The 24456-nt window shown below is 42.7% G+C and overlaps 1 protein-coding gene across 18 annotated transcripts in view; it reads right to left on the bottom strand.

Annotated features, from left to right (window-relative positions):
• Positions 1-24456, bottom strand: part of ARHGAP10 (Rho GTPase activating protein 10) — a 301268-nt gene that overhangs the window by 200448 nt on the left and 76364 nt on the right. For 17 of the 18 annotated variants that reach the window (XM_032464674.1, XM_032464692.1, XM_032464726.1 and 14 more), the window contains exons 2-3: positions 19818-19913; positions 19681-19742 (exon numbers count right to left, since the gene is read on the bottom strand). In XM_032464674.1, coding sequence (XP_032320565.1) covers positions 19681-19742; positions 19818-19913 — 158 coding nt within the window. Of the gene's footprint in view, positions 1-14008; positions 14108-19680; positions 19743-19817; positions 19914-24456 lie in introns of those variants that run through there. The other variant, XM_032464761.1, reaches the window with a different exon arrangement.

Raw genomic sequence — 24456 nt, 5'->3', positions numbered from 1 at the left:
TGAGATTTTTTTCCTCTCCTCCTCCTCCACATTTAAAAGTCAATTACATTCCTTTTTTATTAGCTATCAGACTACATTATGCAAAGGGCGAGGTTGGTGGCTACCAGTTTAAATCTGCTTGATGGCGCTTCATCCCTGAAAACTCCCCCTAAGGCTCTTTAGAGTATGTCCGCAAAGCAGAGTCACCACAGCTCAGGACAGGCAGTCGTCCTTACAGGACACAAAGGGAGGTCACCCCAGCAGGGACCACCCAAGGCTCCGCGCACACCCTGGCACATCCTTCTACTGGCTGGTTTGGGACTTGTCATTTTAAGATAGAATCTACAACCAACGATGCTGATAATGCGGGTACTGAGGCAGGAAGCCCCATAAAAAGATCAGCAGGACCCCTAACGCAGGGCCGCTGCTCTCCTCTTAGCACTGTCCAGTTCCCTGGCCCAGAGGCTCTAGCTCACTCTTTGCCTCTAAAGCGGCTTACACCTAGAATTCTATTGGTTCCCTGAGCTAACTTCTGATTGGTTATTTCCTTCACTCCTGATTGGTTATTACTCTCACTTCTGATTGGTCCACTTCCCTGACTTCTGATTGGCCCATTTGTAGTACTTCATTTGCATGGAGCACACTCCTGATTGGGCTATTTCTACAAAGCTTGTTCCTGGTTGGTCAACTTCTGTTGTACTTTTTTTTGCATATGATGTTGCAAAGTGTAAAACTGGCAGCCTATAAAAGGCCTGTGTAAACCTACAGACGGGGTTCAGAGCTTGAAGCGTTAACTCTTCTGGGCCCGTTGGCGTAATAAATCTGAGTTCTCCAACTCTCCGAGTGCTGCTTGGTCTCTCGCCCGGATCCAGGTTGCTGTCACAACTGAGCTGTAACACTGAGCTACAATACATTTTTCCGCAACAGTACGAGAGATTATCTTTCTCAGAATGCTTTTAACCACAATATGCTGGTGAGTCGTGATGTTTCACCATTACCAGAAATAGTCAGAACAGAAGAGGAAACCTCCAAACACTTAACAATGTGCCATCCCTTTTTTCACCAAAAGAAAAAAAAAGGGCCCCCAGAAATCCAAGCTCCAAATTACAAGAGAAAAAATTAGTGACTGAGACCAGGAAAGGATTCTTAATTTAACCACAGGCTCCTCTGCAGTGTTGCATTATGTGAGGGTTTCTCTCAGAGACCACTGGTCCCATGAGATGAGGAATCCTCAAAAAAGTGATCATGTCCACACTCGAGATGCCCAGAGCCGGAACTCTCTTCCCTAGGCCAGCCTCTGGGTTCCACTCACTCCCACCCTGACAATTTGCTACTTGGGTATCAAAGAATTGAGGCAACAGGAAGAATTAAGTGCGAATAACTAGTCAAGGGAAAGGGATCACCTTCAATTCTCTCCTCTGTACGTTACAGGCCACGTGACCTACAAGGGCCAACCAGAGAGTCCTGTGTACCCAGGACAGAGCACGGACAGCAGCACATGCCAGGAACCCTGACGACTCAGCACGGAAGGCTCCAGGTTCCACCCAGAAAAGCAGATACGAGAGGTTCCCCCATGCACTTTAGAGGCAATTCAATCAACACACGAGGTTTCAGCATACCTGAAGGCACGTGCCTATTGGCAATTGAGGGCATCATTCCCTAGGACTCCACACCTGTCTACTAGTGTTCCTGAATAAACCTACACATGACAGATACATGGTCCATGCAGGAATCAAGTTCCATGCGGGGATCACGGGGCTGATAACTGCTCAAGTTCACAGAGGAAGGAGGCTCCACTATCTGGTACGTGGGAGCCCAAGCCTAACCACCATACAGCACCGGACCAAAGTACCAGACAGGTACCTCCCCATTCCAAGGTGCCGTCTCAGTCAACTCTGTATGTCATGAAACAAGCACCTGCAGGATACTCAGTGTTGGGTACTAAAGACAGGACTATGAACGGCACAAGTGCGGGCCCCGGCCTCGGGGAACCCACCATCTTCTACGGAAGACAGACAACAGATACGAACACACGAGTCGACATGTAATTGCAAATTGCAAATTCTCATAATTCCTTCGAATGGAGAAAAGCAGGGCTACGGTGAGAAATTTATCAGAGGAGACACTAGGAGAAATGGGCTGGGGTGAGGTGGGGGGCTTCATCAAAGAAGTTTGAGCAACATCTGAAAGATGAGAAGGGATCAGTGGTGCAAAGATCAAGGGGAACAGCAGCCTGAAACCAACTGAGGCCAAGGATGGAGGGGAGGAGACAGAGCACTTTAGGAAACAGCAAAAGGCCAGTGTGCCCGGGGCATTAAGAACAAAGAAGTGGATGGAGGGGTGAGTGAAGGCAGGGGACCAGGACACACCGAGCCTGTGGGGGAGCCACATGGAGGAGGAAGCCACCCGGGTAAGAGAAGACTTCTTGAAGCGATAATGCAGACCTGAGCCTGAAATGGGGCACAGGAGTTCTCCAGGCAAAGGATAAGAAAGGCTCTCCTGGAGAGACAGGAGAGCAGCAGCCCCAGGGCATGGAACAGCCAAGCAGCTGTTCAGTGTCACTGAAGCCCCGGAAGTCAGGAATCGGGGGAGGAAGCTGAAGAGATCCAGTGGGCTCCGCTAGCCATCACAACAGGCCGTAGAAATGCTCAGTAAGAGGGGAAGGTGTAGCTCAGGGGGTAGAACACGTGCTTAGCATGCACAAGGTCTTGGTTCAATCCCCAGTACCCTAGGTAGGTAAGTAAATCTGTAAGTCAACCAACCAGCCAAAGTACCTAATTACCTCCCCACTCCCAAAAAAATATTAAAAAAAAAAAAATGCTCAGTAAATGCTCAGCGTGGGCATCAATAACAGGGCTATGTGAAGACCTTTTAAAATTCAAACCCTGAAACTCCAGACTCTGGAGTGAACACTGTCCTTCACAAAAGGACCAGGCCACAGAGATGCCACTTGAGCACTTTTATATCTGTCCTTCACTTGGAGAATTAATCCAGTGCAATATCTGTGTGACTTCCAAGGGCCCACATTAGGGCTGTTTGCAGGTCAATAAACCAATTTCCAAAGCAAAGAAAGAAGTCATTGGGACAGATACCACTGTAATTCTTTAACAAAAGAATGTTTTAATTTAAAAAGTTTTCTTTAATTTATAATTCATGATCATTTGCCTTCTTTAAGAAAGTCTGACTGTGTGACTTCTGAATTGAACCTTAGACATTCTACTCAAGAACAAAATCACAAAGTAGCTGCTAAAGGCTTCAGAGCCAGGCAGTGCAGGTTGAACAACAAAGATTGTCTTCCCCTTTCTCTCAAAACAGAGTGGAGACTCCATGGAATCTCTTGGTTCCTTTCATAATTTCACAGAAGTATTGTATAATATTTGTTAGTAATAAGTGTCATGGAAGTTTTCTAGTCCCAAAACATGACTCTTCTTCCCCAGAGACAAATGCCTGCCCCACCTGGGGACTGCCCCTAAAACCAACTCTAAGGCAGTTTCTGATGGGGAAAGCTTCAGATTTGAAAGAGACAGCAGAAGTAATAATACGGAGAAAAGCTTTCCAATGCTAACGCTTTAGAGATCAATCAGATAATTGAGAGAGAAAGCAAATATAGAATATGACTTTACAACCATACATATAATACTATGTAACCACATTTTTTCCCATAAAATACTTGAACCAGCCACATATTTTTTTTTAAAAAGCAAAAAAAGCCTTGTGACTGAGCCTTGGAAAGAGTTTTGGATAGTCTTGCTTACAAACAGAATATACTGACATGAACATTTGTATTAACATAACAAACATCTCAATAAGTTGGTCTCACCTTACAGCAGGGCTCCGTCAACTTTTTCTATAAAAAGTCAAGTAGTAAATAATTCAGGCTTTGAGCCACAGGGCCTCCGATGCAACTACTCAGCTCTGCCACTGTAGCACAAAAACAGTCATATGTAGTAATATAAACAACTGAGAGTGGCTGTGTTCCAACAAAATCTCATTTATAACAACAGGAGGCGAGGCGGGTTTGGCCCATGGGCCGTGGCTGACTGCACCCTGCCTAAGAGAACCATCGGGACCATCACACCATAAGATGCTCTTCTTACTCTCACCTGATTGTGTATTTTTAAAATACACATTTACATATCTGCAGGGCATCACAAGTTGGGAAGGAAGGTCGGATCCTGGGTGCGAGAATCACAGTTCAAGAAGCTCTCGAGCTGAAAGAATTCAAGAGTGGTGCCACTGAAGCTGCTGGGGATAAGCAGTCTACCAGACTTCAGCGCTCAAAGGTGAATGCTCCAGTCTTGACAACGGCTCATGTGAATTTTATAGTGGACTTTAACGGTGGCTTTAGCCCCTAAAAATGTGACTTAAATGAAAGTACAACATGAACTAATAAAGCTGTCACAAATTGCCCTTGGAAGATCATGAGCACATACAAAGGTAACATATTGTTCAAATGCAAACAAGGACATCATTCAACTGTGTCCCAGAAGATCAGAACCAATCTCAACAGTGTGGTCACCAAATTTTAGAAGAGATATTCTTTAACTGGGGCAAAGCAGGGATGCGAGATCACAATGCTAAAAAGGTTTAGAAAGAATCGGTTGAAGAACAAAAAAAAAGAGGTGTTCAATTGGACTGTGGAGAAAGAGAACATTTAAAGGGAACACAATGAAAGCTGTCTTCAAATAATTAAAAGGGTACCATATGAGAAAAGAAAAAATCATTTTGATTTGCCTGAAGAGGACAAAACCAGGTCTAACAGAGAAAAAGCGATAGAGCTGATCTGGGTTCGCCATCAAGAGGAACACAATAAAAACTACAATGGACACAGCAAGGCAGTGTGACACCACAACCCCTCCGCTCCTTCCACATCAGCAAGCAGAAGCAAGATGACCAGTGTCCCAGGACACTACTGCAGATTCCTACATGAGGAGGAAGTTGGCCTGGGAGAACCCTGAGGTCCTACCCATCTGTATGATTCTGGGATTCCACGTGAGCTGGGAGAGGCAGAATCACAAAATACACTTCAGCATTGCCTTATGGCGCTAGGATGGCAAGCCACAGAATCATCAGAACTTCACCATCCAAAGTAAGAGAAGAAGATTATTACCTAAGAGTTGGAAGGATTAATTTCCCCCCGCCACTAGTCAAGTCTGAAATCCCTTTTGTAAGACGTTTGGAGATGAGAACTTAAATGTCTAAAAAAGAAAGGCAAGGTAGGATGGTATCGTCACCTCCCTCTACAGTTGGAGCTGGAGCTGAGAATCTAGAGACAACCACAGGCAACCAGAGAGAACAGGACTCTACTGTGGGGAGCAACTGCTGCTGCTGCTTTAAATTCCCCCAAGTTTGAGATCAAAGGCTAAATTCTGATGTCAATTCAAAAGAGAATGGGGCTTAGGACCAGAGACCTCTATTCAGCATAAAGGGTCACAAAGGCGGAACTACATCCTATGATTATCTTTAGTAATTTTTTAAAGTCTCCGTCCAGGTCAGACAATGAATACGCCAGTAGAGGCGCTACATGCTGCCTTCCTAATCACTCCGTACTCACAAGCACAGAGTCTAATGAAACAGAAGGAATTAAGTCCATTCCCCACGGCCCTCGTTATTTTAAGCCTGGATTCCAAGTGCTCTTGACCCCAGAGGAATGTGTAATCAGAGAGCAAAGGAGAACTTCCACTGTTTTCTCCCATGACCTTCCAGATACCTCCCTGTTTCATCAGACTAAAGGGAAGACTCTTACTTTCCAGTCCCAGTGTCAAGAACAGCAGCAAAGAAATCATTCAGCAAAGACATATTTCTTATTTTTCCTTGAAACAGAACCTTGAGAAAGGGTGCCAAGGAACACTTACAAATATCTGAACATAAGGAGTACATTTCCCAAAATTGCCCCTTAGGAAAAAAGGGACTCAGCCTATATGAGAATTCTTACAGTATCCTGAAGGGGTGCGCTTTCCATTATTTTGATGAACACAGAAGTTTTTGAGGAATCTTAGCCTATAACGACCCCAGTCACATCTAGTTTCAGTGGCTTAGAGATCACAAATGGGTCTGGGTTACAAAAACAAGGGGACCCTAAGAAGCTTAAAGAGATTTAGTCATTATTCTGGAGATGACCTCAACATTTTAAGTGTTCAGTAATTTCACTGCAGTCGTTCTAAGAACAAGGTAAGTGGTTACATTAAGAAAGTCATGAAAATACATCTCATGGATAAATTTTTAACTGAGACTGGCCAAATGTGCTGTGAGGGGGTACTGGTGGCTTGAGATAAAATTTCCAAATAAAGCATCAGAAAGAGATTTTTTTAAAGGGCTGTGTCTCCGAGAACTCAGATTGATATGGCCACGAGGAAAGCTGTGCTGGAAAATTCAGAGTGTGTTCCTGGTAAGCACACTGACGCCAAAGATGTCAAGAGCTGGAATAACTTTCCCATGAAATAAACAGGGAAAATATCTGTCAAGTTTACACTGATGCTTTAATTTTTAAATACAGACTAAATAATGAATATATATGTCTGATTACCCAGCAGATGTGGATAGGATTACCTGAAAGTGTGTTAAGTTCAAGCTACCCAAAAATTTTTGTTAAATCTTTTCACGGGAAAATGGTGTCACCTTACAATCAGGCATTAACATTAGGGTATTGGTTACCTGTCCTTCTGGGCTACCGGGTACTTGAAACCCCTACCTACGTTTTAGGAATTCTCCTACCTAATAGAGCAAAACCCACCTTCCAATATAACAGACACTTGCTTTCCCTGCCATCAGGCAGCGAGGTACTGGCATCTGGTCAGAGTCCCACTAATTAGATTCTCCCACTCAAGATTTTGATTTGGAATCTAGTGCTTCAAAAAAAAAATAATAAAATAAAACAGGGAACAGAGATTCTGATGGGTGTTAGCAAGGACTAGTTTCCAGATGCAGCAGTTCTGCCAACAGCCACCAGGGGCAGTGGTGCTGCCGGTCGTGCTGTACTGTCCACACTTGGTGGCAATAGTAGTGACTGTCTCTCCTCCAAGCCCAGCTCTGGTGAGACACTCGGCATCATTCCTGGTTCCCAAAAACTTATAAAGAGACCCTAAGCCACCTAATATTCTTTAATAAATTCCTCTTCTGTTCAGAATAGCTAGACCTTGCAACTGAGAATCCAGACTAATATTTTTTAAAATTCAGAATCTTAAACAATCTCAAACTGCTTTCAGTACTTTCCTTCTCAATATTCCTAAACAAGACTTTTTTTCTCCTGATTAAACCAATTCACTTTTAATTAATTAGATTACTCTCCATCCACACACATCCTTTGCTACATCTTTTTCCACCTTGCCAGCCTCTCCCTGTCTGGTACCTTCCCCCATCAATCTAGGCTCAAATCTTAATGGGGGGGGGGGGGGTGGAGGTAAAGCTCAGTGGCAGAGCATGTATTTAGCATGCATGAGGTCCTGGGTTCAATCCCCAGTACCTCCACTGAAAAAAAAAAATCTTAATGAGAAAATTCAAATGGGCAATAAAGTCCCTCCACTTTTTTAAATACCTAAAATAATAAGGAAAAGAACAGAGAGTCAAAAGACTCTAATGTTGGCAAAAAAAAAAAAGAAAGAAAAAGAAAAAGCTTCACAATTGGTTTTACTAAAAGAGCCCTGCCACAGTGACAAATAGGAGGCCAATATTTTCTCACTGGGGCTCTGCCCTAACTAGTTCTGTTTTTGGATCATAGGGGAAAAAAAACAATTCTCCTTTGTTACCTGAATATTCTCAGCTACAAAGAAGGATGGATGATACTCGCTCTCCACCTACTTAACACACGTAAAAAGAGGAGAGGACGTCATGCTAGAAGCAATTTTGACTTGAAAATAAATGAACCCCTGTATGATATTTTATTTTTAAGCACAGCTCAAGCTCAGCTAATCCTTCCTGTTAGAAAAAAAAATTAATGTAAAATGAAATTAAATTTTCTAGTGGTAGTAGTTCAAACTCACCAGCTAAGAACTAGAGAGCATCTTAATGAAGCCATACACATAGCCCTAACTGGGTCACAGGAGCAGAGGGACTGGAAATTAATTCTGCAGAGTTTAAATCTGAAAATTAGGAGCCAATTAACATGAAATGGTTCCCTGAATGTCTGACTCTTTCAGACCATGGTAATTTCATTTTTTAAAAGCTGGGGAACCATAATTTGTAAAATATATATTCCAAATTCACTACTTCAGTTACCATGCTTATGCTTTCAGACAGTCAGTGCAAGAATAAAAAGTCCCCAATAAAAGTTTTTAATCAACTTTCAACCTTAAACTCTGAATAGCTTGAAACCTAACAAAACAAGAGGATTTGAGCTCAAGGTCTGATAACTTCTGCTGAGTTAATACACTCAGTATTTGTCCATGACCTAGCTCTCAAAGAAAAGAAAAATTTAGGTCCAAGTATCACAAAATTAAGATTCACTTAATGCCTATCTTCTACAAATGTGTATCTTAGCATTTGTTGGGGCGTGGGGGGAGGAGGTTGCATCAATTTCAAAGGACATTAATCAAAAAAGGAAAGTACCGATATTACTCAGATTATTTAAACCAAATTTAACATTTTTAAAATTCTATTTAGGAAAAACTGGGAATCTTCAAACCAAAGCTATTGGGTTTATTAGGAGTGAGTTTCCCTAATAAGGACGTGCAGCTATTTAACCTTGACCCTCACTCTTTAATAAATTCCTCTTCTGTTCAGAATAGCTAGACCTTGCAACTGAGAATCCAGACTAATATTTTTTAAAATTCAGAATCTTGTAATCTCTGTGTACAAGGGACATAAAGACCTCGCTTCTATTTCTTAGACAAAATAAATACTTGGGCAGAACATCATGAGAAGGAATAAAACCCCAGAGGAGAGAAAGATCACCTGTCAGAACACTGTAACAATACCATGAGAGAATTTGAACTTTGGGTTTTTTAGCTTCATAAAGGAAAATTTGAATTTCTGAAATGAATGGTAACACACAGTGGCACAGCCAGAAATGGAACCTCACAAGTAATAATGCAATAAATTGTTGAATCAAGAAAACATGAGAGAAATACTACTCAGCCATTAAAAAAGAATAAAATAATGCCATTTGCAGCAACATGGATGGACCCAGAGATAATCATTCTAAGTGAAGGAAGCCAGAAGAGAAAGAAAAATACCATATGATATCATTCATATGTGGAATCTAAAAAAGAAAAAAGGACACTATGAACTCATCTACAAAACAGAAACAGACTCTCAGACGTAGTAAACAATCTTATGGTTAATGGGGGAAAGGAGGTGGGAAGGAATAAATTTGGGAGTTTGAGATTTACAAATGTTAGCCACTATATATAAAAATAGTTTTTAAAAAAAGTTTCTGCTGTATAGCACAGGGAACTATATTCAATATCGTATAATAACCTTTAATAAAAAATATGAAAATGAATATGTGTATGTATATGCATGACTGGGACATCGTGCGGCACACCAGAAACTGACACGTTGTAACTGATGGCACATCAATTAAGAAAAACGGAAGAAACCATGAGAGAGAAGGAGGGAGAGAGAGAGAGAGAAAGGATAACTGTTCAGAAAAGAACACTCACACCTTTGCCCAAAGACAAAGACAGCTCTCCAGCCCTTCTATGAGGCCTGGGCTCCTGCATGGCCAGGAAGGGAAGGGAAGGGAGTGGGCGGGGTGGAAGGGCCCTTGGTAACTCCTTCTCCGTTATGCAGCCAGCAGCTTAGCAACTCATCCTGGACCTAATTCCTCATTGTATCCTCAGCTGTTACAACACTCCCAGCACCTAACAGATATTCAAGAAACTTTGCTTTATGAATGAAGATGGGTTCTCTCACAGGTTTAGAGAATATAAAGCATCAAGTTTCTGGGTTAAAGGCAGCATTTCCTGCTTCTGGTATAAGGGGAACCATGAAGGCCCGTGCTGAGTCCCCTATACCTCTCTTCAGAGCCGTCTGTGTTAGACCAGGTCCTCTAAAAGCAGACACCAAGACAGGAGGAGAAATACAAGAAATTCATTAGGGGAAACATCAACGAGAGAAAAGGGGGAGGGAGCCAAGGGAGGCTGGAATTGCTGCCTGAGGGCAGTGCAGGTCCGGCCCCAGGGGGAGGACACAGGGAAGGAGGCAGGACAGACGGACGTGCTAGACTGCAGGGAGGGTCCAGAGAACATACGGCAAGACCAGCAGGGACTCCTTGACACAAGGCTGCCTGCCAGAGGACTCCAGGGTCCCCAGGAATGAGCTCTTTAATCAACACCTCCACCCCACCCCCGCTGTGCTCACTCACTGACCAGAGGCAGACATGGGAAGCCCAGCTTTCCTACAACACAGTGATGGAACCTCATAGCAGTGGGGCCCAATGGGCGACTCTGCTCCCTGCAGTGGGAGATCTGAGGGGGCCTCACGGCTGCCACTGCTTCAAAGTCCATATTCTTTCCACAATACTGCCATGGCCCCCGCTCTTACCCTGGACTTCCAACAACTCCCAACACCACTGTAGGACTGTATTTCACTCAATCTAACATGCCACCAATAGTAAGACACTCTGTTTTTTCTCTGCTATTAAAACATGGTGCTAATGGTGTCTTCAATATCTTAACGCTAAGAACTTTCATATTTATTGAAAAGCTCTCTGGCAGTTAGACGGATTTTTGCCATATATCCCTCCTGTGCATACATTTTTTAAAAAGATGATAAGCAAAAGATATTTAAGATATTTCTAAAGCTTCTTCAGCATCTAACTCTCCTGAATCACATTCATCTCAGTCACCAATATCGGATTTTCCCCACACATATCTTTCCTCTGCCATCCAGGATCCTGGAGCCACGTCATTTCTTTAAGGGGTTCTCCACTGTGGTCTCCAGGAGTTTCTTCCACGATGGTGGCATCCACTCTTTAGGTCCTATTACTGACACTTCCTCGACCCACCCAGCAGGTCTCAATGGCAAGTTTTCAAACCACCACCAGAATTCCTATTTCCTCCTTAAGTGCTTCAGGAGTGGTTAGTCCACTGAAATGCTGAGGGGCCACAGTCGTCCAAATAACCCAGGAAAAACAACCAAATTCACATTTCTTCACGTCTGCGGTCTGGGGGACGTGAGCTGTAAGGACACCTATCCTTCCCACCCAGATTCAGAGGTGGCAGGAAGGGCATTACATCTTACAAGGAGCCAAGGGCAAGGAATGTCCTTGGGATACCAGGAGACAGGAGAAAGATTCTCTTTTCATCTCTATCACCAACTTGTGAGATGTGATGTAGATCAAATCCCTCCGCTTCACTGAGTTTGTTTCCTATTTTTTTTTAGCTGAAGCAGTTAAATATAAGTTTCCTTAAGTTCCCCCTCCGCTCTTTGTTTTAGGAGCCCAGGCCATACCTTTGAGTACTTCATGACAGGATCTAAATGAAAATATCTTCCTTGCGAAACTCTGATTCAGCTGAACTAATTCCCACTAATAGAACCAGTCCTCTGGATTAGACAATTGAATGGGTGGGCTGGGTACATTCTGATGCCCCTCTGGCTGTGTGTGTGTGCGCGCTGGAGGGTGGAGAGTCAACAGTCCAAGTCTACTCTGAATTCTGTCATGTTAACATATTAACTGGTTTATCCCAAGAGCTAATTGATTCCTCAGAAGCAGAGAACAAACCCAAGGAGATGAAATATAGGAAATGTAAGTTTCAAGAGGGAAGGAGCATCTGATGATGACAAGGCTGCAAGGCCACAGATGACAGTGAGTCACCAATGGCGAGGACACTGAGTCATGAGGGAAGGCTTCACATGAAAAGGTCAGGAAGGAGCCCAGGCCTCCTGTTAGAGGCAGTCCTGACTGTAACCTCTATAGGATTCTAGGTCAGAAAAAATCCAACTCCCACAAGGTGCATTCCTGAAAAACAGGTTTCACAATGACATTGGCAACTGACTGAATTATACTGGGTTTACAAGCGAAGGTGGTGGTGGAGGGGGCAGGATTTATTTGAACAACAACAAAAAAAAAACAATGTTGTCAAATGGTAAAGGTCAGTTCCAAGGAGAAAAAACCCTTCATAAATTTAGATCATTGACAACTTTGAAACTAAACTGAGAAATGTCTTCTTAGGTTTAAAATGGATTTTTCCCCATCGGAATGCACACGCCAACCTTAGTCTGCATAAAAAAATGTGTCACTGTTATCTGTAAAAGAACTGATTAAAACAGGCTTGATATACCATATAAAATAAAATTAGATGACAATAAAGGCACAGTCTTTCCAATGGCATGTAATGAGTTCACATTATAGGAACTCAAAAGCAATGCGAAACACAAATTGAATAACACTAAAATTCCTAACAGCAGAAACTTGTCCCATTGAAACAAACAAACTAAATCTAGTCCAAAATCCTTTGGAAACGACAGGTAAAAGCGCAGGGTCTTAGAGACTACTGTAATCTCCTGGGAGACATAAAGTCATCAACAAGCAATTGACAGTGTTTCTACCTTTCAGACATTCAGCTGCAAGACTGCAAATGCCAGGGCAGCTGGCGCCTGAGGCCAGGGGTTCTGATCTCGGCATGTTTCACAATAACCTGGAAGGCTTATTAGACCACAGCCTGGGGGCTCACCTTCTGAAATGGTCTACGGAATGTTTATCTTTCTAAATAAACTCACTTTCCCTTTAAAAAAAAAAAAAAAGAACACAGCCCGATGGGCCCCACTCCTGATTCAGGAGGTCTGGGGTAAGGTCCAAGAATTTGCATTCCTAACAAGTTCCCAGGTGATACTGCCACTGAGGGTCCAGGGACCAGGCCTTGAGAGCTACTGCCCTAGGGTGTACCAGTGAGAGAATGTCATGAAAGTTCCTCCCAAGAGGTAAAAGGTATTTTATTTTAACCACCAAGTATTTTTTTTAAATTGACGTATAGTTGATTTACAATGTTGTGTCAGTTTCTGGTGTATAGCACAGTCACTCAGTTATACATATATATTCTTTTTCATATTCTTTATCATTATAGGTTATTACAAGATACTGAATATAGTTCCCTGTGCTGTACAGTAGGACCTTGTTGTTTAATACCATGAAGCACTTTTGAAATTAAAAGAAAAAGTAATAAAATGCCTGAAGCGGAAAATCAGAGTCAAAAGCCCCAAAAGATACAGAAATCGCTTAACCAAAAGCTTTGGTGAGATCCTTGCAACCATGAAAAGAATGAGGAAGGAGTGAAACAAACGAGGGTTGAGGAAACACTCATCGCGTCTTGCCTGGAACCATCTAAGCTAATAACAGAAGCCTTTGATCCTCAGAAGCCTAGCACCCTCTTTATTGGAACAGAAGCTCTGGGCCAAACACCCAGCAAGAGTTCCCTGGCCCAGTGTTTTCACAAGAGTGAAATCTGTAGTGGGAAAAAATTGTTTGGGTAGGGGTTGGGGCATGGAAAAAGGTCTCAAAAGCCTCAAGACTGTGTACACACAGGATCTTCTTGTTCAAGTGGGGAAAGGAATGCAACTGGGGGACAGGACACCCCCTCAGGTCTGCAGGCCAGCCCAGCAGCCCCACTAGCCCACTCGGAACCAGAGGGAGGAGACTGTGCACCATCTGGCAGGCTCCGCCTTCTCTCTCTGGGCATCCCCTCTTCCCCAAGCCTTCCCCCACCTCTGGGCCTCAGGCAACTGCCCTGATTTGCCAGAACCCTCAGAAACTGAGAGTATCATTGAAGCCCTGAACAAAAACAGAAAGACAGGACGCGACACATGTAAGAGAAGCAAAGACACTACAAAGGGCTTTCAAAAGAACATCATCAACACAACAGCACTATTTTAAAAGTCCTTAAATTCCTGGACAGCTGCCCGACTTGGATCAGTACAGCATGTCCCGCCATGCCAGAGGGAACATCTCCGGAATCCTGGCAGGGACATGCCGCACAGGACTTTCCTCAGGGGACATGCAGGGAAGCGAGCCCAGCCGCCCCAGCCACGAACCGTCCCCGGCTCCACACTCTCACAGTCAAGGCTGGCAATACTCTCAGTAAGAATCACTCACCTGAAAACACTGTCCTGAAGAAGGCCACATTAGTCTTTTCAAGGACACAGCACATCCATCCATAAAAGCTGGACTCCCGTGCATGGAGAGAAATGCCCTGATGTCCTAGACTGGCCTTCTTTGCACTCCCCCTCCAACAATCCATCGTAACAGCGACAGAGCTGGACACAGGTAGGGGGGATATGCAAACACAGCCGTCCCTTTCTTCCAAATTCATTCCGGTTTTTTCCCTTAAGGAAGAAACGCTTCACTGCCCTCTTTCTTTACCTGGCCAACTCAGATGTGTCATCTCAGGCCAGAAATGACGTCTCCAAAATGCCTCCCCTGACCCCCCAGTAACTGTTACCGCAAAGCATGCTTGTGGCAGTCTCCCCAGTGGACCCCTCGAGGGTAGGAACTATGCCTTTGTCCTGACAGCACTGGGCACTAACAAGCGTGTTTGCTGAACTCCACCTGTCTATCCAGCCTACTAAAGCACAGAGATGAGGCGTGCGAACACATACATGGGTGGCTCAGAACCTACAAAGAACAACATCTTCCTGATCACTGGGCTTCCAGACTAATGTCTTTATCCTCTAAAGCCCAAAGTCCTCTATCTTAACATTTATTTCAGAAATGGAAAGCTTTTTAAAAGCTCTTTGGCCCTAGCCTTTGCCTTCTAAAACACAGATTATATAAATTTGCTTCAACATTGTAATGACTCAGTCTTACTTGTGAATATTATCATGCTGCACCGTCATTCAATTTAGGACCTCAGGAAATACTAATCACTTGTAAAGATTCAGTGAACACTAAGATTTTGTTAAACTCTATGAACCAATTTTAGAATATTTTCACCTCTATTTTACAGCTGTCATCTCGCATTCCTTCATTAACATGCGGCTTTTAACCGGCTGCTGTTTCGTAACACTTTTAAGTAAAACAAGAGTTTTAAAAAGCTCTCAGGATGTGCTGGCATCCGTTTTAGCTCCTTAAACACCTTCCTTATCTCCTTGTCACTGGGGTGTTGGGGGGTAAGAGCTGGTTAAACTAGACAAAGGCTCCCCTCTGCGTCTCTGCCCCACAAACTCCAATCCAAGTACCAGATCTTCCATGAAGTCTCCCCACAAGCACAGAATTAGCTGCTCCCCACTCTAGGCAAGCACGCCCTACACTTTCGTTTGGCACTTAGTGTAATATATTTTAATTCACTTTTTACCAGCTACTCTCCAGAACCACACTGCACACTTCTTGAGGGAGGTATTTTTTCTCATTCAAACATTTGAGTGGTGTCTAGGAAAACACCAAAGATTTTTTTCTACTAAGTGTGCAGAGCTATTTAAGGAAGCCAAAAGAGCCATAATGATGCCACACCATTGACGCAGTTAAAATAAAAACAAAGTGATCGCTGACTATCAAGATTAGACAGAAAACCCAGATAACGTCAATAGGGGTTAAATGTCAATTTTTTCCACTTTTGTTATTAATCATATTATTATCACGCACTGATAACTCAGGAAGTACTACTATTTTAAAGGTCTTTTAAAGCTAATGGAAGAGTATCTGGAATTCCTATCCAGGGGGAAAAGGGAAGAAGAAAAACGTATAAACTAAAAGAGACTTAGAAACTTATCACTCAAATGCAACGTGTCTGGATCCAGATTCAAGCAAATCAACTGTTACTGGAGGGGTGGAGGTGAAGAGGAGACAAAAATGTAAATGAATATCAGAAAAAAAATGAATATGGTCTAATTCTTCGTAAAGAAAGAAGAGTTATCTTTTCGAGCTATACACTAAGGTATTTATGGATAAAATGATATGATACTGGGTTTTCTGTCAAAATAATGGGGATGGGGTAGTGACGAGTACCAGAGAAACGAGGCTGGCTGTGTGGGATGGTTACTGAAGCTGAATACGAAGTATGTGTAGTTTAATTATATTTTTCTCTCTACTTTTTGCACATGCCCGAAATTTTCCAAAATAAAAAGTTAAAATAATAATTTAAAAAAGCATTAGGTGTCCTGTTAATTCTGCGGTTGGTGGCAGCTGCCCCCCCACTGCTTTCCGGCTTTGGATAGTTTCCCTCTATCCAGCAGGAGTTGTCGTTCTCACAAACGGGCTGTAACACGCAGTCCCATTCCCTTCTGAGGTGCACTGTCTTATACAGACAACATTCTGTCCCCATCCCTGTCTTCCTCGTCCCACCTGAGACAGAGCCCCCGCCAACCCCCATCGCAGCAGAAGATTAAATCAGCAAGTCAGCTAACAAGAGCTCTGAGAACTACGCTTTCTCTAGCAGACAGCCTGGAGCTCAACGTTCCAGTTTTCTGATCTAGCCAATTCATCTCATAAAACAGAAATACAGTCATCCTTCAGTATTTAGTGGGGACAGGTTTCAGGACCCTCATGGATACCAAAATCCTAGGATACTCAAGTCCCTTGTATCAAGTTTTGCACATAACCTACCCACATACTCCTCTATACTTCAGATCATCTCCAGATCACTTACAACACATAATACAGGCATACATCAGAGACAGTGCAGGTTCCATTCCAGACCTCTGCAACAGAGCAAATGTCACAATACAGCAAATCACACGTCTTTTGTGGTTTCCCAGTGCATATGAAAGCTGTGTGTACACTATACTGTAGTTCATTAAGTGTGCAACAGCATTATGTCTTTAAAAAACAATGCACCTACCTTATTTTTAAAATACACCTTATTGCTAAAAAAAAATGCCAACCATCATCTGAGCCTTCAGTGAGTCATGATCTCTTTGCAATATGAACATCAAAGATCACTGATCACAGTTCACCATAACAAATATAATCATGAAAAAGTCTGAACTATCACAAGACTTACCAAAATGTGACACAGAGACAAAAAGTGAGCAAGTGCTGTTGGAAGAATGGTACCTAAAGATTTGTTTGCCAAAGGTTGAGACAAACCTTCAATATGTAAAATTCACATTATCTACAAAGCACAATAAAGCGAGGTGCAACAGAACCAGGGCATGCCAGTATAATGAAACTACCGTGTGAATAGTTGTAAATGCAATGTAAATCCCATGTAAATCATCGTCTGCATGTGGCAAATTCCAGTTTTGCTTTCTGGAACCTTCTGGAGTTTTTTCCAAATATTTTTGGGCCATGGATACAGAATCCACCAACACATAGGGTCAGCTACAGGATATCAAGACAGAGTATTTCAGTATTTCTGTGGAACTAAAATCTAACATCACTCTGCCTGGAACTCTCTTCCCCCAGATACCAGGATGCCTCATAGTTCTCGACTAAAAAGACCTTCCTTCCCGCACCATTCTCCTTGTAACAGCACCACACCCCACGCCCTCACTCCTTGCCTTTCTCAATTTCATTTTGTAGCCCTTATTGCTGCTTGACAATGTACCATTCATTTGTTAATCACCTTCCTTTTCTAAAATATAACCTCCATGAGAGCAGGGACTTTGTTTACCTCTGTGGGCTCAGATTCTAAACAGTAACTGAAACATAAAAGGAGACACAATACATATTCGCTAAACGCTCAGGATCCCAGGAAAATACAACTAAATAGCAAAGAGGGTTGAGAACAAAGTTGACACTATTGACATAAACTAACAACATGCACTTTCATCACCACCAACACACCCATCCACACCCACTTCATGCCATAGAGGGGTGACTTCACGGCACTATTTTTATCACTATCACATTTAGACTTTGCTAAACAGCTGAGAAATCAGTGACTTCAGGAGCACAGGAATAGTGGTTGAATACATCAGTTTGTGTCCAAAGAACCTCACGGGAGCACAGGACCTTCACATACCCTCTATATTACTGACAAGATACACAAATTGTCTCAGAATTTAGGGTACAGTGTGAATCACATCAGAACTTTCAAAGGCTATAGGTCTCCGTCTTTTTAAATCAAAACCAGTGCTTTCCTCCTGCTTTTCCTACTCCAGTTCTACCAACTAGAAACCCCCACCAGCCACCACCCAGGTGACAGTGACATCTAGGAAGCAGGCCACAGTGGCGGGTGGTTCAGAGTGGCTGATTCTGGCACGTCTCAGCACCACCTCTCAGCCACCATGTGATCGTAGGCAAGGTGCTGCAACTCAGTTTCCTCATTTGTAAATTGCAGGGCAGTAACGCAGTCTATTTCATAGGGCTGATGTGAGAATTAAGTGACAATGTGAGGTAAACAGCTTAGCACTAGGCACAGAGTAAGTTAAACTATCTTAGCTGTCACGTTCAATATTATTACCACCACATCTGAATCCCTCAGACACTTACCCTTTTACATAATTGTAGTTAGTACTCATTCTCAGGAACATCAAAAAAAAGTTGGATCATTTTTTTAAAGCCTGAAAAAACTGGTGAGAATAGATAGTGTATCATAATCCAGTGGCAATTCTGCTGTAAATCTTTGTTGAATGAATGAATATGTCATTAGGAGGGAAACACAAGCTTTTAAGAAAGGTGGATAATTCCTGGGCATATATCCAGAGGGGACTCTAATTTGAAAAGACACATGCACCTCAGAGTTCACAGCAGACACGGAAGCTACCTAAACGCTTACTGACAGATGAATAGATAAAGTTGTGGTATATTTATACAATGGAATACTACTCAGCTATATAAAAGATTAAATAATGCCATTTGCAGCAACATGGACAGACCTGGAGATCATCATTCTAAGTGAATTAAGCCAGAAAGAGAAAGAAAAATACCATATGATATCATTTATATGTGGAATCTTGAAAAAAAAAAAAAAGACACAAATAAACTTATTTCCAAACAGAAACAGACTCACATAGAAAACAAACTTATGGCAGATACTAATTACTATATACAAAATAGATAAAGTTTCTACTGTATGGCACAGGGAACTATGTTCAATATCTTGTAATAATGAAAAAGAAGATGAAAAGGAATATATGCATGTCCATGTATGACAAACATTAGGCTGTACACCAGAATCTGATGAAAGAAAAGACAAGACAGAAAAAGAAAGGAAAAGAAAAAAGAAGGAGTGAAAAGAAAGAGAAAAGAAAGGAAAAGAGAAAGTAAATCTTATTGAAAACCCCTCAGAATTCATTGCTGGACGTAAGTTACGTAAGATAATGCACCCAGCATAGCATCGGGCATGAGGAGGGCACCCCATGGAAGGCTGCTATGATTATTACTGCTGTGATCACGAATCTCAAGGCAAAGTAGGATCTGAAAGACATCCAGGTTCAAGTTCTCTCCCTCTCCACACAGCCTAGAAATCCCCAAAAGTATGAGGCGGAGCTCCAACACCGCCTTGCCATCCTCTGTCTCTACATATGCTTTTCTGCTTTGGTCCTCCTGACCCATTAAGGTTATGCATGAGACTGTATTTCAATACAAGTGCTCCAGGGCTAACAAAAACCTAAAAAGCACTGACAGAGTTCAACACACTATTTTACAGTTGAAGACACAGTGCCTTGGTCTAGAGGTCCAACAACTTGTCCAAGATCTCACCCCAGGTGGCACCACAGTGGAACTAGAAATCCAGGCTCCCAGAACCTCATCCAGGGCTCCTTCCATGACCAGGCACTGCCTCATCCATGGGTAAATGCACCAAAACTTACACCAGAACCAGTTTCTAAAGCCAGACATTCCCCCACTTAAAAGACGGATTTGTTCATTTACATCCCACAACTCACCATAATTTCTCTCTGCTCTTCCAGATTCTTCAAAAAATTAGAAAATTCGCGTAAGGAAGCATCTGTGAGGAGAAAGGAGTGATTATTTCATGGCCAGAGCAAAGGACAGAGCAAACCAAAACTTCGTCTTCACCCACCTATGCAGCGTTCATCGTCAGTCTCCGCGTCACCGATAAATTCAAATTTAAAGTCTCGGAGTGAATGAGCAAACTTCCGCTGGGCTGCCGAAAGACCTAGAAAGAAAGAGCGATTACTTGAGTCTTTGTTTCAAAGTCAAGGCTTAGAAGGAATTTCTTCCTCCTGAGGTGGCAGACCTCTCCTAAACGCAATCTGGAAGGAGAAACGACCCAACTCCTTGGCCGAGGGGCCCATCGACCAGCCCACCCAGGCAGTCTCCGGTGGCCTGTCTTCTACTCTACGCTCTGGGACAGAGCAGGTGCTGGAGAAATAATTCTTCCCCCCACCGCCCTCCTCTTCCTCGGGGAACTGACTGCTGTGCCTTGTTCCCTAAGGCACTCTCCTGTCTCTCCCCACTCAAGTCAGAAGCTGCCCGATTCCGAAGTTCAGGCTATGATTAGGAACACACTCCCTGACAGTACCTCCCAGGGCTTGATGAGATCTAGTCGGCTGCCAACTCAGCCACCCAGATGCCCATAACTGATGGTCCGACTCCAGCCAGAGAAACCTAGAAGCTTCAAAGAGTTTTCATAGCAGCAGGGAGGTAAACCAAAGGTGTAGGTTAAATGCTAGAAAGAATTCATTCTGCAAAAGACCTATAGGGCTTCAATTTTTTTTTTTTTTAACTAGAAAACAATGGAAAACCCTCCTTCTAAAACATGCTAACAGTTATTTCACGGGCCATGCACTAGGCTAGATGACAGGTAGCCCCACTCAACACTCTTGAGAGAGATAAATAAAACAAAGATTATCTCCCTTTGATCAGGGAGTGCCAAAGCTCTGAGATGTTAAATAATCTGCATCAAGTCGCACAGCTACTTAAACAACACAGGCCTGCTCTATTCCAGAGCCATTTGTCCAAAGCCCAAGCCGTGACCAGGGCACAATCCTGCCTCTGGTCTAAAGCACTTTCTAAGAAGCTGCTCACTGATCCCCTGCACCCTTGACGGCTCCTGTCCCAGTACAGAGAACACCGACCAACTATGTTAAAACAAAATTGCATATCAAGCAAATTGGAAAGTTGGAAGAAGAAAAATACAATCCCTAACTGCTGATGAGTACTCATGCAAAAAAATAAATATGGACAAGAAAGTGAAGCCCGCGATGTAAAAACTGACAGCTGCTTTTAATAAGATGGTGAAACAGTCGGATCAACAATCTTCTCCTTTTTTCAGTCATTGTGATATAGCTAATAAGGAATGAAAGCCAAAAAATCTTATTTTTACATTGGAAAATGCTGCTACTTTTTTTTTTTTTTTAACCAATTCATTACCTCCATTCATTAAGTACAATGGTTCCCTGACGCCCTCCTGGACAAAATGCCTTCTTTCTCTCACTTCTTAAACTTCTAACAATGCTCACCAGCTCTGTTGTCATGGTCTGGTTTAACAACAACAAAAAATTTTGTCCTAACAGACTATACTTTGGAGTAGCTTAAGGCTCAAGGCCAAAGTGGGCAGGAGGTCAGAGAGTTCCCCTAGAGCCCCGCCGCAGCGCCTGCCACGCCTCCCCCATCATCGATGTCCTCCGTCCTGGTTGCTGAGACTTCACTCTTACAGAGCTGAACCAAAAAACCTTTTAGAGGAGGACACAGGACTGTGATTTCTTACCCCCGGAGGATGGAAGAAAAGCAAAGCCCTAATGTCAAATGTGATGGACCGTAAGCATGGGCCCCAAGCTCCACCCCTCCTTGGAGGAACGTCTGTCTTCAGTGTGACTCTGCAGCTCCTCAGACACCAGGTGGAGTCTACTTTCCCGCCCTGTGAATCCCTTGGGTCCAGGCTGCTCTTGTGGCCAAAACAACGTAGTCAAAGTGCCACTGTGCTGATTCAGAGCCTCCAGCTCACGAACCTTGAACCTTCGCACACCCCTGCTCCACTCTCTCGGAATGCTTGGCCTCCGTGTGACCAAGTCCAGACTAGCCTGCTGGCTGACAAAAGACTTGTGGCCCAGGCCCCCCACTCCCTGCCCCATCAGTCAGACAGCCCACCCACAGAGGCATCCAGAGGGGTCCAGCGAGCCAAGTCCACACAGAAGTAAAGGGCTGCCATTTAGGTCACTAGGTTTAGGGGTCATTTGCTCAAAGTAACAAGTAAACTAATACAGAAAGATGAATAAAATTTGACTGTATTAAAATTTTAAAGACATAAAAATTGAAGATAAGCACACACCCTAAAGATATAACTAACGGCTATAAGCCAGAAAGAGAAAGAAAGACACCATGTGACATTACTCATATGTGGGACCTAAGAAGAAAAAAAAAAAAAGGACACTATGAACTCACCTACAAAACAGAAAGACCCACAGACATAGTAAACAATCCTATGGTTACCCAGGAAAGGGGGTGGAAAGGGGTAAATTTGGGAGTTTGAGATTCACAAATGTTAGCCACTATATTAAAATAGATTTTAAAAGAAAGTTTCTTCTGTATAATACAGGTTAATTTAACTATGTTCAATATCTCATAATAACCTTTAATGAAAAAGAATATAAAAACGAATGTATGTATGTATATGCATGACTGGGACATTGTGCTGTACACCAGAAACTGGCACATTCAATTTAAAAAAAAAAAAAAAAAGAAAGAAAAGAAATAAATAAGGGGTATAAATCAACGAGGTGAGGCAGAAACTCCAATAAGAAATTGGGCAAAACCCTTGAATAAGCCCTTCACCAAAGGAAGTGAAGGCAGTCCACATGGCCTAGAACCACATGAAACGGTGCTCAAACTCATTAGTGATGATAAAAGGGAAAATTAAAACCTCAACATACCTCAATACACTCATCAGATTGGCAAAACTTAGTAAGTCTAGCAACTCCAGGAGTTGGTCTATGTGGAGTAACAGAAACCCCCCCAGACTGCCTGTGAAAGGAAAACTTGTTCTAACTGCTTTTTAAGTACATTGGCGTTCTCCAGGAAGTTTGACGATGATATCCTCCACTCGGAGACTGCCCTTCTAGGTAAATTCCCAAGGTAAACTTTGGCACACGTGCACTTACGGACAGGTACTTTCTGTAGCGGAAGGGACCACAGCAGTAGCCAAACACTGGGAAAAGCAAATACCGATCAACAGCCAAGCAAATGACTAAATTATAGTATATTCATACATGATAGAGTAAAAGTAACCATAAATGCACATATCAACAACAGAGTAATCTCACGATTTGGACAGAAAGGAGAAAGTCACAAAAGAATACACAGTGAAGAAAAAAAAGTACAGTGTGGTTCTTTCATACAAAGTTCAAAACAAGCTACACTAAACCGTATGTTTGGGTTGCATACATAGGTCACAAAATTACAGAACAGCCAGTGAATGATTATCTCAAAAGGCAGATGATGTTTACCACTGGGGGCCAGAAAGGGCGATGCAGTCAGGAAGTCACAAGGGAATTAAAGGTATTTCAATTCCTAACCTAGCTGTGAGTCTGTGATATTTGCATTCTTCTTCTTTTTTTTTTTTTAAAGATCCCAAGGGGATTGTTTTGTTAATTTTCGGTGGAGAGGTAATTAGGTTTACTTATTGGTTTTAGAGGAGGTACTGGGAATTGAACCCAGGACCTTGTGTATGCTAAGCATGCACTCTACCACTGAGCTATACCCTCCCCTTCTCATTCTTCTTTAAATATATGTTTGTTTCACATACTTCTGTATTTTTTTGCCATCATTTCACAACTAAAACATACATTTTTTAAAGCCTGGCTATTCGGGCAACTGCAAAGTAACTATTCTATTGTAATCCAGGCAAACATACAATTATACAATTATTCCCGAAGATCTAAGCTGGAGGTTCACAACAAACCCATCCAGTCCAACAAGCTTCAAAGTGCTGCTCCCTCCACCGGAAACGCTCCTTCCCCACCCCTACTTTCACTTGGCTGGCTTCCCCACACCGATGGCCCTGCTCATAGAATCCTCCTCCTCCTCTCACTGTCCTCCCGAAAACAGCATCACCCCTCTGCCCTAAATCCCTCTCTAGTCCATCGCCGCTGCATCTTCTAGCACTGCTCACCTGCAACTGCCTTATTTAGTGAGCATTTTCTCAGGGTTATCTCTTCTCCCATTCCAGAACAGCCTGTTCCCAAGGCAGCGGCCAACAGCCTTGTGCCTCCCTGTATCTCTGAAACAGCGACCACACAGGGCTTTTCTTTTTTATTTAATGCAGCTATTTCCAAATATTAATAGCATGTGAGTGTGTTATCATTTTTACTAACTTTATCTTATTTCATTTGGCTAATATTTGCTTTGCCAGATCTCAACAGGGGCATGTAATTGGTTCCGTTTGTGTATGTGTATGTGTGTGTGGGTGTTTATATGTGTATGGTTATAGCTACTTATTTATATATGTTATATATAAATAATATATAAATGCTTTTATTATATACATATAACTATAAATTCTATTTTTCCCCTCTGGAGCAATTTCCTTTGAGTAGGTCAAAGAATACTTTAAAGATTATGTTTTCATATGGTCAAGGCAGGATGCACTCCAGAAGCTAAAACTTAAATGCATCTGTTTTTCAACATTTATTTCATAATTCTCAATTTCATTAGTTGAAAATGTTTATAACAGCAGATTAAGTTTGGGTTCATTTACATAG

This window comes from Camelus ferus, chromosome 2 (genome assembly GCF_009834535.1).
Source record: "Camelus ferus isolate YT-003-E chromosome 2, BCGSAC_Cfer_1.0, whole genome shotgun sequence".
In the NCBI taxonomy this organism is placed as follows: domain Eukaryota; kingdom Metazoa; phylum Chordata; class Mammalia; order Artiodactyla; family Camelidae; genus Camelus; species Camelus ferus.
The sequence above is the reverse complement of the archived record's forward strand: the minus strand, read 5'-3'. Positions and strand labels throughout refer to the sequence as shown.